This window comes from Larus michahellis, unplaced genomic scaffold (assembly GCF_964199755.1).
Source record: "Larus michahellis unplaced genomic scaffold, bLarMic1.1 SCAFFOLD_419, whole genome shotgun sequence".
NCBI classification, from domain to species: Eukaryota; Metazoa; Chordata; class Aves; order Charadriiformes; family Laridae; genus Larus; species Larus michahellis.
Genome location: NW_027436384.1, coordinates 21,282 through 36,910, shown reverse-complemented (window position 1 = coordinate 36,910; position 15,629 = coordinate 21,282). Strand labels below are relative to the sequence as shown.

Genomic DNA, 15,629 nt, shown 5'->3' with positions numbered 1-15,629 from the left:
GCATCCTATAGGCCTCGCATAGGCCCCCTATAGCCCCCCATATGCCCTCATAGGCCCCTATAGACTCCCCATAGCCCCCCATATCCCCTCATAGGCCTCACAGCCTTCCCGTAGCCACCTATAGGCTCCTCTATCCCCTCATAGGGCCCTTATAGGCCCCTGTAGGCTCCCCATAGCCCGCTATAGCCCCTCATAAGCCCCTATAGGCCACCCATAGCCCCCTATAGCTCTCTTGGGCCTCAACAGGCCACCCATAGCCCCCTATAGCCTCCCATAGCTCCCTATAGGCCCCCATAGGACCCCCGTGTCCCCTCCTGGCCGCCGTCGGGGCCGCGCGCGCCGTGCTGTGTCACGAGGCCCCGCCCCCTCATTACGTATGCAGGGCGTGGGGGGGCGGAAGTGGGCGTGGTCCATCCATCCGGGTACCGCCGCGCGCCCCCCCCTCGCGGAAGGGGGTGTGGCCACCCCCCAGGTGCGCGCGCCCCACCCCAACCCCCCCCCACACACACACACTAGTCACAGCGTCGGAGGCGGGCGGGAGGCGTCAGCCAATGGGAGCGTGGCGTCGGGGGCCGGCGGCCAATGGGGGGGCGCCGGGGGGCGGGGCCGGGCGCGAGGAGGGAGAGCGGGGGGGAAGGAAGGGGCCGCCGCCGCCGCCATCTTGTCGCGGAGGAGCCGAGCGGAGCGGGCGGGACCCGGCGGCGGGGCCTGGACAGCATCATTGGTGCGGGGATACGGGGGGGGGCCGGGCGGGGGGACTCCGGAGGGTGGGGGAGATGGGGGTGGGGGAGATGGGGGGGGGGGGGGTCCCCGGGGCGGGGGGGCGGCCCCGGTTGGGGGGAAGCCGGCCCCGGTTGGGGGGAGCTCCCCCTTCCCCCTCAGGGTGGGGGGGGGGGGGGCGGTGTGAGGGGAGAAAGCCCCCCCGGGGGGGGCCGGTGGTGGGAATCCCCCTCCCCCGGACCCTCATTAATGGAACCCCATTAGTGGGAACCACCTTAATTAGTGGGAACCTCCCTCATTAATGGGAAGCCGCCTCATTAACCCCCCCACCCCACCCCCTCCCGGGGAACCCCGGTAATGGGGCCCCCCCCCGGGTCCCTCATTAATGGAACCTCCCTCGTTAATGGGACCCCCACCCCGGACCCTGATTAGTGGGAACCTCATTAATAGGAATCTCTCATTAATAGGAGCCCCCCTCGTTAATGGACCCACACACACACCCCGGGGACCCCGGTAATGGGACCCCCCCCCTCCCCCGCACCTTTAATTAATGAAATCTCATTAATAGGAACTTTTCTTATTAATGGGACGCACCACCCCGGAAGCTCATTAATGGGATCCTCATTAATAGGACCCCCCCTCATTAGTGGGCCGTCCCGACCCTAATTAATGGGACCCTCGTTAATAGGAACCTCCCTCATTAATGGGACCCTCCCTCATTAATGGAACTTTCATTAATGAGACCCTCCCTCATTAATGGGACCCTCGTTAATTGGAACCTCTTTCATTAATGGGACCCGCCCAGGACCCTCATTAGTTGGAACCTCATTAATTGGAACCTCCCTCATTAATGGAACCACTCCCAACCTCATTAATGGGACCGTCGTTAATAGGAACCCCCCCAGATTTTCGTTAATGGGAATCTTTGTCATTAACGGGAAAGCTTCATCGTTAATAAGAACCTCGTTAACAGCAACCTCCGTTATTAATGGGGACCCCCCCCAGGACCCTCGTTAATGGGGACCTCGTTAATATGAACACTTGTCATTAATAAGAACCTTCCTCGTTAACGGGACCCCCCCCAGGAGCCTCATTAATAGGACCCTCATTAATAGGATTGTCCCTCATTAAGGGGAACCTCGTTAATAGGAACTCCCCTCGTTAATGGTCGTCCCCCCCAGGACCCTCGTTAGTAGGACCCTTGTTAATAGGAGCTCATCTCGTTAATGGGACCCCCTTGGTGGGGGGGGGGAGGGGGCTGTCCCAGATGCCTGGGTCCCTTGCGGGGGGGGCCAGTTGTCACCTGGTGTCACCCCGTGTGTCCCCTGGTGTCACCCTCCATCCCCCGGTGTCCCCTGGTGTGTCACCCAGGGTCCCCTGGTGTCACCCTCCATCCCCCGGTGTCCCCTGGTGCGTCACCCAGGGTCCCCTGGTGTCACCCTCCATCCCCTGGGTGTCACCCTCCCTCTCCCATTGTCACCCCGTGTCCCCCCCGCTGTCCCCTGGTATCACCTACTGTCCCCTAGTGCCACCCTCTCCATCACCCAGTGTCACCTTGGTGTCACCCGCCCTCTCCCAGTGTCACCCCGTGTCCCCTGGTGTTCCCTCCGTCCCTCAACGTCATCTACTGTCCCCTGGTGTCCCCCTTTCTGTCCCCCGATGTCCCTCTCTGTCCCCTGGTGTCACCCTCCATCCCTCTGTGTCACCCAGTGTCCCCCCTCGGTGTCCCCTGGTGTGTCACCCAGTACCGCCTGGTGTCACCATCCATCCCCTGGTGTCACCCTCCCTGTCCCATTGTCACCCCATGTCCCCCCCAGTGTCCCCTGGTGTCACCCAGTGTCCCCCTCCATCCCTCAATGTCCCCTGGTGTCACCCCGTGTCACCCTGCCTCTCGCATTGTCACCCACTGTCCCCTAGTGTCACCCTCTCCATCCCCCAACGTCCCTCTCTCTCCCCCGGTGTCACCTGGTGTGTCACCCAGTGTCCCCTGCTGTCACCCAGCGTCCTCTAGGGTCACCCTCCCTCAGTGCCACCCCGTGTCACCCACCACCCTCAGTGTCACCTACTGCCACCCCCATCCCCCTGCATGTCACCCGCTGTCCCCCCCACGTCCCCCGCTGACCTCTGACCTCTGACCCCGCAGATGTCCAGCTCCCCGCTGTCGAAGAAGCGCCGCATCTCCGGGTCCGAGCCACCGACGGGCTCCAGCCGCGCCCCCGCCCCCGCCGCGTCCCCCAGCATCACCCCCGCCAACGTGAGTGTCACCCACTGTCACCCGGGTGGCCCTGTCATCCCCCCCGGGTGGCCCTGTCATCCCCCTCCAGGGTGGCCCTGTCGCCTTCTCTGGTCTCGTTGTCACCTCTCTGGTGCTCAGAGACACCCCCACGGATGTGGCTGTCACCTGGTGTCACTTGGATGTCATCCACTGTCACCTGGTGTCACCCAGCTGCCAGCCAGGTGTCCCCAGCACCCCCGGGTGGCCCTGTCACCTCCCCTCGCGGTGGCCCAGTCACCTTCTCTGGTTTCATTGTCATCTCTCTGACACTCAGAGCCACCCCCGTGAATGTGACTGTCACCTGGTGTCACCTTGGTGTCACTTGGATGTCACCTGGTGTCACCCAGCTGCCACCTGGGGGGCCCCGGCACCCCTGGGTGACCCTGTCACCCCCGTCCAGGGTGGCCCTGTCACTTTCTCTGGTCTCGTTGTCGCCTCTCTGGTGCTCAGAGCCACCCCCGCGAATGTGACTGTCACTTGGTGTCACCTGGTTGTCACGCAGTGCCACCTGGCTGTCACCTGGGGGTGACATGTGTCCCCTGTGGTCCTTGTCCTCCCTGTTCTGAGCCACCCCCGCCAACAGGAGTGCCACCTGTTGTCACCTACTGCTACCCACTCCCAGTGTCACCTGGCCAAGCCTGTTGTCACCTGGGTGCCACCCGTTTGTCAACTCCCCCATCTGCCCCGCCCCAGGGTGACACAGCACCCGGTGCCACCCACTGTCACTTGATGTGACACCCCTCAGGTGTCCTTGTCCCCATCCCAGGGTGACATGGCACCCGATGTCACCCGCTGTCACTTGGTGTCACCATTCCATTGTCCCTTAGGTGTCCTTGTCCCCATCCCAGGGTCACACAGCACCCGGTGGTACATGGTGTCACCCACTGTCACTTGATGTCACCCCTCAGGTGTCCCTGTCCCCATCCCAGGGTGACATGGCACCCCGTGTCACCCACTGTCACTTGATGTCACCCTTCCATTATTCCTTAGGTGTCCTTGTCCCTGTCCCAGGGTCACACGGCACCTGGTGTCACCCGTGTCACTCGAGGTGACACCCCTCAGGTGTCCCTGTCCCCGTCCCAAGGTGACATGGCACCTGCTGTCACTTGATGTCACCCCTCCATCACCCCTCAGGTGTCCCTGTCCCCATCCCAGGGTGACAGCACCCGCTGTCACCCCTCTGTCACCTCCCCCCCACTGTCCCCCCCCACCCCCATGTCCCCCCGTGGGGTGTCTGCCCCCCCCCCCCCCCGATGACACCGTTGTCACCGTGTGTGTCCCCCCGCCCAGGGCATGGCGAAGAACGGGGGCGAGGCCGAGATCGATGAGGGGCTCTACTCCCGCCAGCTGTGAGTGGGGGGGCCCTAGGGATCGGGGGGGGACCCTATGGATTCAGGGGGGCCCATTGGATTGGGGGGGGTCCCTATGGGTCGGGGGGGCCCTATGGATTGGTGGGGGGGGGGGCTCCCCTGGGGGCATTGGGGGGATCCCTATGGATTGGGGGGGGCCTCCCTGGTCCCCTGGATCCCTCCTGGGGGTGTTGGGGGGGACCCTATAGACTTTGGGGAGGCCCTATGGATTGGGGGGGGGGGCTCTATGGGTGCTTGGAGGGGTCCCTATGGATTGGGGGGGGGCTCCCTGGTCCCCTGGATCCCTCCTAGGGTTGTTGGGGGGGGACCCTGTAGATTTTGGGGGGTCCCTATGGATTGGGTGGGGGGCTCTATGGGTGCTTGGAGGGGTCCCTATGGATTGGGGGGGGGCTCCCTGGACCCTTGGGTCCCTCTTGGGGGTGTTGGGGGGACTCTATAGACTTTGGGGGGTCCCTATGGATTGGGGGGGGGCTCCCTGGTCCCCTGGATCCCTCCTAGGGTTGTTGGGAGGGGACCCTGTAGATTTTGGGGGGTCCCTATGGATTGGGGGGGGCTCTATGGGTGCTTGGAGGGGTCCCTATGGATTGGGGGGGGGCTCCCTGGACCCTTGGGTCCCTCCTGGGGGTGTTGGGGGGGGACCCTGTAGATTTTGGGGGGTCCCTATGGATTGGGGGGGGCTCTATGGGTGCTTGGAGGGGTCCCTATGGATTGCGGGGGGGCTCCCTGGACCCTTGGGTCCCTCCTGGGGGTGTTGGGGGGACCCTATAGACTTTGGGGGGTCCCTATGGATTGGGGGGGGGGCTCCCTGGTCCCCTGGATCCCTCCTAGGGTTGTTGGGAGGGGACCCTGTAGATTTTGGGGGGTCCCTATGGATTGGGGGGGGCTCTATGGGTGCTTGGAGGGGTCCCTATGGATTGGGGGGGGGCTCCCTGGACCCTTGGGTCCCTCCTGGGGGTGTTGGGGGGGACCCTATAGATTTTGGGGGTCCCTATGGATTGGGGGGGGGCTCTATGGGTGCTTGGAGGGGTCCCTATGGATTGGGGGGGGGCTCCCTGGTCCCCTGGATCCCTCCTGGGGGTGTTGGGGGGGGACCCTGTAGATTTTGGGGAGTCCCTATGGATTGGGGGGGGGACTCTGTGGGTGCTTGGAAGGGTCCCTATGGATTGGGGGGGGGCTCCCTGGTCCCCTGGATCCCTCCTAGGGTTGTTGGGGGGGGACCCTGTAGATTTTGGGGGGTCCCTATGGATTGGGGGGGGGTTCTATGGGTGCTTGGAGGGGTCCCTATGGATTGGGGGGGGGCTCCCTGGACCCTTGGGTCCCTCCTGGGGGTGTTGGGGGGGACCCTATAGACTTTGGGGAGTCCCTATGGATTGGGGGGGGGGCTCTATGGGTGCTTGGAGGGGTCCCTATGGATTGGGGGGGGGCTCCCTGGTCCCCTGGATCCCTCCTAGGGTTGTTGGGGGGGGACCCTGTAGATTTTGGGGGGTCCCTATGGATTGGGGGGGGCTCTATGGGTGCTTGGAGGGGTCCCTATGGATTGGGGGGGGGCTCCCTGGACCCTTGGGTCCCTCCTGGGGGTGTTGGGGGGGACCCTATAGACTTTGGGGAGTCCCTATGGATTGGGGGGGGGGCTCTATGGGTGCTTGGAAGGGTCCCTATGGATTGGGGGGGGGCTCCCTGGTCCCCTGGATCCCTCCTAGGGTTGTTGGGGGGGGACCCTGTAGATTTTGGGGGTCCCTATGGATTGGGGGGGGCTCTATGGGTGCTTGGAGGGGTCCCTATGGATTGGGGGGGGGCTCCCTGGACCCTTGGGTCCCTCCTGGGGGTGTTGGGGGGGACCCTATAGACTTTGGGGAGTCCCTATGGATTGGGGGGGGGGCTCTATGGGTGCTTGGAGGGGTCCCTATGGATTGGGGGGGGGCTCCCTGGTCCCCTGGATCCCTCCTAGGGTTGTTGGGGGGGGACCCTGTAGATTTTGGGGGGTCCCTATGGATTGGGGGGGGGCTCTATGGGTGCTTGGAGGGGTCCCTATGGATTGGGGGGGGGCTCCCTGGACCCTTGGGTCCCTCTTGGGGGTGTTGGGGGGACCCTATAGACTTTGGGGAGTCCCTATGGATTGGGGGGGGCTCTATGGGTGCTTGGAGGGGTCCCTATGGATTGGGGGGGTCCCTGGACCCTTGGGTCCCTCCTGGGGGTGTTGGGGGGCTCCCCTGTGGGTGTTGGGGGGGGCTCTATGGGTGCTTGGGGGGGGTCCCTATGAACTTGGCGGGGGGCCCATGGGTGGGGGGAGTGTCCCAAGGATTGGGGGGGGGGGGGGCGCGCTCCCCAGACCCCTGGATCCCTCCCAGACACCTTTAGCCCTTTCCACAGCCCGCGGGGGGCGGCGGGGGGGGGCGCAGGAGACCCTGGGGGGCCTGTAAGGATTTGGGGACCCCCCCCCCGACTCCCCCCCCCTTCTTTTTTTTGTGCCCCCCCCAGGTACGTGCTGGGCCACGAGGCGATGAAGCGGATGCAGACGTCCAACGTCCTGGTGTCGGGGCTGCGGGGTCTGGGGGTGGAAATAGCCAAAAACCTGGTGCTGGGGGGGGTCAAATCCGTCACCCTCCATGACCCCCAACCCGCCGCCTGGCCTGACCTCGCCTCCCAGGTGAGTTAATTAACCCCCGAGCTTAATTACCGCCCCCCCCCCCCCCAGCTCCAGGTTAATTAGCGTTTTCTTCTGGGGCAGGTTAGCACCGTAGGGGGCGGTTTTTTGCGCGACTGGGGCAAATTAAGTGCCCTTCAGGGGTAATTAATCCCTCCCTGGAGGCGTTATTGGGGGTCTTTTGGGGAGTTAAGTGACACCCCCCCCCCCAGGATAACTAATTAATGTAGCGGCTGATTAATTAACCAGGGCTGTAATTAGTAGAAAAAGTGATTTTGTGGGGGCATTGGGTTGCCCAGGGGAGCTAAATGCCCCTCCTGGGGTAATTAATCCCTCCCATGAGACATTATTGGGGTTCGTTAGGGGGCTTGTGCCCCCCCCTAATGCAGGGGTGTAATTAGTTAATTTGGGAGGTAATTAGTCCCTATGAGGGGTTATTTTGTGGGGTGATTGTGTGGCCTAGGGGAGCTAAATGCCCCTCCTGGGATAATTAATCCATCCCTGGAATTGTTGTTTGGGGGTATTTAGGGGAGTTAAGTGCGCCTCCCCCCAGAGTAATTAATTAATCGGGAGCAGTAATTAGTTAATTGAGGAGGTAATTAGCTGCTACGGGGGATTATTTTGTGGGGGGATTGGGTTGCCCGGGGGACCTAAATGCTGCTCCTGGGGTAACTAATCCCTCCCTTGAGACATTATTGGGGCTCGTTAGGAGGCTTGTGCCCCCCCCCCCCCCCAGGGTAACTAGTTAATCTGGAGGATAATTAATTAACTTGACCCCCCCTTCTTTCTCTCCACCCCCCCCCACAAGTTCTACCTGCGGGAGGAAGATGTGGGGCAGAACCGGGCGGAGGCCACGCTGCCCCGCTTGGCCGAGCTCAACGCCTACGTGGCCGTCACCAGCACCCGCCAGCCCCTCAGCCAGGACCTGCTGGCCCCCTTCCAGGTACAACCCCCACCGCCTGTACCCCCCCACACACCTCCCCACATCTCCCCCTGCCGCCCCCCATCTCCCCATACCCGCCACGTGTCCCCGTCCCCCATCTGTGCCCCCCTTTTCTGCCCCCAAACCAGCCTTAAAGCTGCCTAATTGGGCGTCCGACTGTCTTTGATGTGGCCGACTGTACCTGCTGTGGCCGACTGTCACCCCCTGGGGATCCCCGTACCCCCCACATCTCCCCATACCCCCCACATGTCCCTGCACCCCATCTGTGCCCCCCTTTTCTGCCCCCAAACCAGCCTTAAAGCCGCCTAATTGGGCGTCCGACTGTCTTTGATGTGGCCGACTGTACCTGCTGTGGCCGACTGTCACCCCCTGGGGATCCCCATACCCCCCACATGTCCCTGTACTCCATCTGTGCCCTATTTTTCTGCCCCCAAACCACCCTTAAAGGCATTTATTTGGGTGGCCGACCGTCTTCCACGTGGCCGACTGTACCTGCCGTGGCTGACTGTCACCCCCTGGGGACAGCCGGACCCCCAAATGCCCCCTGTCCCCCTCCTCGGGGACAGTCATGCCACTGGGACAGAGGTGGCCACCCCACAACTGCCCCTGGGGCCTGTTTGGGTGTCCGTCTGCCCAGTTGTGCGTCCGCCTGTACCTCCCTGTGGCTCCTGTCCCTCCGTGGCCGCCTGTACAACCCTACGACCCCCTGTACCCCCCCAGGACCCCCACAACCCCCCTCCACCCCCTATTTTCTGCGTCCGAGGCTCTCCACGTCCCATTCGGCGTCCGTCTGCCCGGTTGTGCGTCCGCCTGTACCTTCCCTGTGGCTCCTTGTTCCTCCGTGGCCGCCTGTACCCCCCTACGACCCCCTGTACTCCCCCCCAGGACCCCCACAACCCCCCTCTACCCCCTATTTTCTGCGTCCGAGGCTCTCCATGTCCCATTCGGTGTCCGTCTGCCCGGTTGGGCGTCCGCCTGTACTTCCCTGTGGCTCCTTGTTCCTCCGTGGCCTCCTGGACCCCTCAAATCCCGCCCCCCCTACAACCCACCCCGCCCCCCTGTCACTTCCTGTCCCTCCGTCCCCGTGTCTGGCCGCTTGTCACCCGCCCCGGCGGTGGGGGGGGACGCGCACAGAGGGCTGGCCGCCTGTCTCCGCGCAGGTGGTGGTTCTGACCAACTCGTCGCTGGAGGAGCAGCTCTGGGTCGGGGATTTCTGTCACAGCCGCGGCATCAAGCTGGTGGTGGCCGACACCCGTGGGCTTTTCGGGTGAGCTGGGCCCCTTCTATAGGGTGTCCCCCCACACACCCTGGGTGCCTTCTATAGGGTGCCCCAGGTACCTGGTTCCGTTTTGGGTGGTCTCCTGGACACCTGGGTCCCCTCTAGAGGGTGCCCTGGACACCTGGGTCCCCTCTATAGGGTGCCCCCCTGACACCTGGGTCCCCTCTATAGGGTGCCCCTGACACCTGGGTCCCCTCTATAGGGTGCTCCACGTGCCTGTGTCCCTTCTATAGGGTGCCCCCGACACCTGGGTCCCCTCTATAGGGTGCCCCCGACACCTGGGTCCCCTCTATAGGGTGCTCCACGTGCCCGTGTCCCTTCTATAGGGTGCTCTGGCCACCTGGGTCCCCTCTATAGGGTGCCCCCGACACCTGGGTCCCCTCTATAGGGTGCCCCTGACACCTGGGTCCCCTCTATAGGGTGCTCCACGTGCCCGTGTCCCCTCTATAGGGTGCTCTGGCCACCTGGGTCCCCTCTGTAGGGTGCCCCCCACGCCTGGGTCCCCTCTATAGGGTGCCCCCGACACCTGGGTCCCCTATATAGGGTGCTCCAGATGCTTGTGTCCCTTCTATAGGGTGCTCTGGCCACCTGGGTCCCCTCTGTAGGGTGCCCCCCATGCCTGGGTCCCCTCTACAGGGTGCCCCCAACGCCTGGGTCCTTTCTATAGGGTGCTCCGGATGCCTGGGCCCCTTCTATAGGGTGCTCTGCACGCCTGGGTGCCTTCTATAGGGTGTCCCCCGCACCTGGGTGCCTTCTATAGGGTCCCCCAGATGCCTGGGTTCCCTCTGACCCGCCCTCCCCCCCCGCCCCAAATTTTAGGCAGCTTTTCTGCGATTTCGGGGACGACATGGTGGTGACGGACACCAACGGGGAGCAACCGCTCAGCGCCATGGTCTCCATGGTCACCAAGGTAGGGGACACCCCCCCTGTCCCCTCTGGGTGGTTGGCGGGGGGGGGGGGGGTGTCTCCCAGATCTCTAGACCCCCACCTCGGCACCCTGTTTTTTGTGTGTGTGTGTGTCCCCCCACAACCCAGGGGTGCCCGGGGGAGGTGACGTGCCTGGACGAAGCGCGGCACGGCTTCGAGACGGGGGATTTCGTCACCTTCACCGAGGTGGAGGGCATGGAGGAGCTCAACAGCTGCGGCCCCGTGGAGATCCGCGTCCTCGGTCAGTCCTGCCTCCCTCCTATAGGGCGCCGTGGACACCCGGCTGCCATCTATAGGGGGGTCACGGACGCCTGGGTGCCTTCTAGAGGGGACCTTGGGTGCCTGGAGTCCCTTCTGGGGGGCGTTGGGGACATCTAAGGGCTTTCTACGGGGGGGGGGGCGGGTTTGGGGGGCTGGGTCCCTTCTGTGGGGTGATCCGGGTGCCTTCTAGAGGGGACCCTGGCTCCCTTCTATAGGGTGTTTGGGGCCTTTCTGTAGGGTGTTTGGGACGGCTGGGGTCTTTCTATAGGGGGTTTTAGAGGTCTGGGTGCCTCCTATAGGGTGCCCCGGGTGCCTGGGGTCCCTTCTATAGGGTGCAGTGGACACCTGGGTCCCCTCTATAGGGTGCCCCGGATGCCGGGGGTCCCCTCTATAAGGTGCCGCAGATGCCTGGCTGCCTTCTATAGGGGGCTGCAGATGCTTGTGTGCCTTCTATAGGGTGCCCCCTGGATGCCTGGGGTCCCCTCTATAGGGTGCCCCGGATGCCTGGGGTCCCCTCTATAAGGTGTCGCAGATGCCTGGCTCCCTTCTATAGGGGGCTGCAGATGCTTGTGTGCCTTCTATAGGGTGCCCCCTGGATGCCTGGGATCCCTTCTATAGGGTGCAGTGGACACCTGGGTCCCCTCTATAGGGTGCCCCAGATGCCTGGGGTCCCCTCTATAGGGTGCCCCGGATGCCTGGCTCCCTTCTATAGGGGGCTGCAGATGCTTGTGTGCCTTCTATAGGGTGCCCCCTGGATGCCTTGGTCCGTTCTATAGGGTGCCGCGGATGCCTTGGTCCCTTCTATAGGGTGCCCCGGACGCCTGGGTCCCTTCTATAGGGTGCTCCAGATGTCTGGGTGCATTCTATAGGGTGCCCCCCCCATGCCTGGGTCCCTTCTATAGGGTGCTCCCCATGTCTGGGTCCCCTCTATAGGGTGCCCCGGATCCCTGGGTCTCCTCTATAGGGTGCCCCGAACACCGGGGTCTCTCGGTGACAGTGTCCCCGTCCCGTCCCCCCCCCCCCAGGGCCCTACACCTTCAGCATCGGGGACACCAGTGGGTTCGGGGACTACGTGCGGGGGGGAATCGTCACCCAGGTCAAGATGCCCAAGCACATCTGCTTCGTGAGTGGCACTGGGAGGGGACTGGGGGGCACTGGGAGGGACTGGGGTCGGGTTGGGAGGGACTGGGGGGCACTGGGAGGGACTGGGGGCGGACTGGGGAGCGCTGAGGGGCACTGGGAGGGACTGGGGGCAGACTGATGGGCGCTGGGATGGACTCGGGGTGGATTGGGATGCACTGGAGGGCACTGGGAAGGGATGGGGGGATGCTGGGTGGGACTGGGGGGATGATGGGAGGTCATTGGGAGGCACTGGGAGGGTGCTGGTGGGGCAGTGGTGGGACTGGGGGACACTGGGAGATACTGGGAGGTCCTGGGGGGTGGTGGGAGATCATTGGGAAGCACTTGGAGATGCTGGGGGGCACTGGGAGGGGTTTAGGATGGATACTGGGGCGGTCGCTGGGGTGAACTGGGAGGCACTGGGGGGTCGCTGGGGTGAACTGGGAGGCACTGGGTGGTCACTTGCATCCCCAGAAACGCCTGCGGGAGGCGCTGGTGGAACCGGAGCTGATGATGACGGATTTCGGGAAGGCGGAGAGACCTCCCATCATGCACTGGGGCTGGCAGGCCCTGCACCGCTTCATCCGCCAACATGGCCGCCCGCCGCGGCCGCGCCACCAGGTGGGGACACTGGGGACATCGAGGGCCTTGGGGACACGGAGGCCACCAGGTCCTGCACCACCATGGTGGCCCACCGTTGGCACGACCACCCTTTGGGGACATCAAGGGTGTTGGGGACATCGAGGACGATGGGGACATCAAAGACGTTGGGGACACAGCGGACGTTGGGGACATGGAGGCCACGAGGTCCTCCACCAACGTGGTGGCCCACCGTGGCATGACCACCCTTTGGGGACGTTGGGGACATTAAGGGTGTTGGGGACATGGGGGACATTGGGAACATGGAGGCCACCAGGTCCTCCACCAACGTGGTGGCCCACCGTGGCATGACCACCCTTTGGGGACACTGGGGACATGGAGGCCACCAGGTTCTCCAACATGGTAGCCCACCATGGTATGACCACCCTTTGGGGACGTTGGGGACATGGAGGCCACCAGGTTCTCCACCAACGTGGTGGCCCACCGTGGCATGACCACCCTTTGGGGACGTTTGGGACATCAAGGGTGTTGGGGACACGGGGGACATTGGGGACATGGCGGCCACCAGGTCCTACACCAATATGGTGGCCCACCATGGCGTGACCACCAGTTGGGGACCTTGGGGACATCAAGGGTCTTGGGGACATGGGGGCCACCAGGTCCTGCACCAACGTGGCTACCCACCATGGACCCACCACCCTTTGGGGACGCTGAGGACATGGAGGCCACCAGGTCCTACACCAACATGGTGGGCCACCACGGCCCCGCCACCAGTTGGGACGTTGGGGACATCGCGGATGTTGGGGACGTTGAGGACATTGGGGACACGGAGGCCACCAGCTGTCACCACCAGGCTCCTTGTGGCCCCACCTTTCTCCCCTCCCTGGTGTCCCCACTGATGTCCCTGACCCTTGGGTGTGTCCCCTCCCCCAGGGTGACGCGGCCGAGGTGGTGGCCTTGACCCGCGAGGTGGCTCCGGGGGCCCAACTGGACGAGGACCTGCTGCGGGAACTGGCCTTCCAGGCCACCGGCGACCTGGCACCCGTCAACGCCTTCATCGGGGGGCTGGCGGCCCAGGAGGTCATGAAGGTAATGGGCCCGCGCGTGTCCCCCCCTCCCTGGGCCACCCTGGGTCACCTCTGGGCCACCCGGGATCCCCTCAGGGCCACCTGGCTCCCCTGACGAGGTGGGTGCCGCAGGCGGTGTCGGGGAAGTTCACGCCCATCACCCAATGGCTCTACTTCGACGCCTTGGAGTGTCTCCCTGAGGACAACAAGGAGACGGTTCTCACCGAGGAACAGTGTCGCCCGGTGAGCACCCATGGGTGGGGGTGGGCGGGGTGGGGGCACCCATGGGTGGGGTCTCCTTTCAGTGAGGATTGGTCGGAGGACATCTGGAGATCGCCCGTGGGTTGGGCGTGTTCTTGATGGCACCCATGGGTTGGCCACCCTGGGGACACCCGTGGGTGGGCATCTCCTTGGGGTGGGGCACCCATGGGTGGGGGTGGGCGGGGTGGGGGCACCCATGGGTGGGGTCTCCTTCCAGTGAGGATTGGTCAGAGGACATCTGGAGGTCGCCCGTGGGTTGGGCGTGTTCTTGATGGCACCCATGGCTTGCCCAACTTGACGTCACCTATGGGTTGACCACCTTGGGGCCATTCATGGGTGGGCATCTCCATGGGGTGAGCACCCATGGGTGGGGGCACCCATGGGTGGGGTCTCCTTCCAGTGAGGATTGGTTGGAGGACATCTGGAGATCACCCATGGGTTGGGCGTGTTCTTGACATCACCCATGGGTTGGCCAACTTGGGGACACCCATGGGTGGGCATCTCCATGGGGTGAGCACCCATGGGTGGGCACCTTCTTGAGGACACCCATGGGGTTGGGCATCTCCCTGGGGGCACTCGCGAATGGTCACTGTCCTTGGGGACACCCCTTTTAGGTGGGCCACCCATGGGTGGGTGTTGGCCGTGGGGCACCGATGGGTGAGAGGGCACCAAGAGGTTGGCCATCTTCTCGTGGAACCCCATGGTTGGGGTGTCATCTCGTGGTTGCCATCCACCGTGGGGCACCCGTGGGTGCCACCTCCTTGAGGACACCCATGGCTTGGCCACCTTCTCGGGGGAGTACCCATGGGTGTCATCTCCTTGAGTTGGCTCGCCCACCTTCTTGGGGACACCCGTGGGTGGCTTCTCCATGGGGTTTGCGGTGGCTGTTGCTCACCCATGGGTGACCTTAAGGAACTTGGCCACCTTCGGGGGGGGCGGGGGGTGGCACCCATGGGTGACGCTTCGCGTTGTCCCCAGCGCAACAGTCGCTACGACGGGCAGATCGCCGTCTTCGGGGCCGACCTCCAGGCCAAGCTGGGCGCCCAGAAGTACTTCGTGGTCAGTGTCCCGAACTGTCCTCCACGTGTCCCCAAGTGTCCCCTCGTGTCCTCGTGGGTCCTGCCTGGTCTTCTCCTCTCCCATCTGCGTGTCCCCAAGCCTTGGTGGCCACCTCGGGCTGTGTCCCTAAGTGTCCCCACATGTCCCGGAGTGTCCCCAGCTGTCCCCTTATCACCACCTTGTTCCCACCCACATGTCCCCAACCCTCCTGGGCCACCTGGGCCCATGTCCCCAAGTGTCCCCAGGTGTCCCTCAAGTGTCCCCATGAGTCCCCAGAGTGTCCTTAAGTGTCCCCACGCGTCCCGGAGTGTCCCCAGCTGTCCCTTTATCACCACCTTGTTCCCACCCACATGTCCCCAACCCTCCTGGGCCACCTTGGGCTGTGTCCCCACGTGTCCCCACATGTCCTCATGTGTCCCTCAAGTGTCCCCACGTGTCCCCACGTGTCCCCGCGTGCAGGTGGGGGCGGGGGCCATCGGCTGCGAGCTGCTGAAGAACTTTGCCATGGTGGGACTGGGCTGCGGCCCCGAGGGCTGCGTCACCGTCACCGACATGGACACCATCGAGAAGTCCAACCTCAACCGCCAGTTCCTCTTCCGGCCCTGGGATGTCACGGTAAGGGGGTGGGGCTTGAGGGGGAGGAGCCAATGGGGGGTGGACAACGAGGGGGTGGAGCCTCGAGGGGCAGGGTCGCGGGGGCGGGGGGACGGACACGACGTCCTCCCGGGCATGGGGCAACCGTGGAGATGGTCAACCTTGAGTTGGCCACGATCAAGTTGTGTTGGTGTGGGAGTGGGAGGGGCCTCAATGGGGCGGTCTAAATGGGTGGGGCTTCAGGGGGAGGAGCCAATGGTGGAGGGATGAGTGGGCGGGGCCTCGAGGGGCAGGGGGCGGGGCCTACCAGGCACAAAACCAGCATGGAGATGGTCAACGTTGAGTTGACCACCATCAACCAGCAGGTCGCGTGGGAGTGGGAGGGGCCTAAATGGGGGGGGGGCTTGAGGGGGAGGAGCCAATGGGGGTGGGGAATGAGTGGGCGGAGCCTCGAGGGGCAGCATCTTGGGGGCGGAGTCTATGGAGGGGAACCACCATCAAGATGCCCCC

General features: G+C 64.0%; 1 protein-coding gene across 1 annotated transcript in view; it reads left to right on the top strand.

The window, feature by feature from the left end:
• The first annotated feature begins 565 nt into the window (after positions 1-565).
• Positions 566-15,629, top strand: part of UBA1 (ubiquitin like modifier activating enzyme 1) — a 29,836-nt gene continuing 14,772 nt past the window's right edge. The window contains exons 1-14 of the mRNA XM_074571953.1: positions 566-724; positions 2,864-2,974; positions 4,286-4,344; positions 6,844-7,012; positions 7,818-7,952; positions 9,113-9,219; positions 10,051-10,141; positions 10,267-10,399; positions 11,445-11,542; positions 12,013-12,159; positions 13,072-13,227; positions 13,338-13,448; positions 14,445-14,525; positions 14,985-15,140. Of these exons, the coding sequence (XP_074428054.1) occupies positions 2,864-2,974; positions 4,286-4,344; positions 6,844-7,012; positions 7,818-7,952; positions 9,113-9,219; positions 10,051-10,141; positions 10,267-10,399; positions 11,445-11,542; positions 12,013-12,159; positions 13,072-13,227; positions 13,338-13,448; positions 14,445-14,525; positions 14,985-15,140 (1,554 nt within the window). The 5' untranslated portion in view covers positions 566-724. The remainder of the gene's footprint in view (positions 725-2,863; positions 2,975-4,285; positions 4,345-6,843; positions 7,013-7,817; positions 7,953-9,112; positions 9,220-10,050; positions 10,142-10,266; positions 10,400-11,444; positions 11,543-12,012; positions 12,160-13,071; positions 13,228-13,337; positions 13,449-14,444; positions 14,526-14,984; positions 15,141-15,629) is intronic.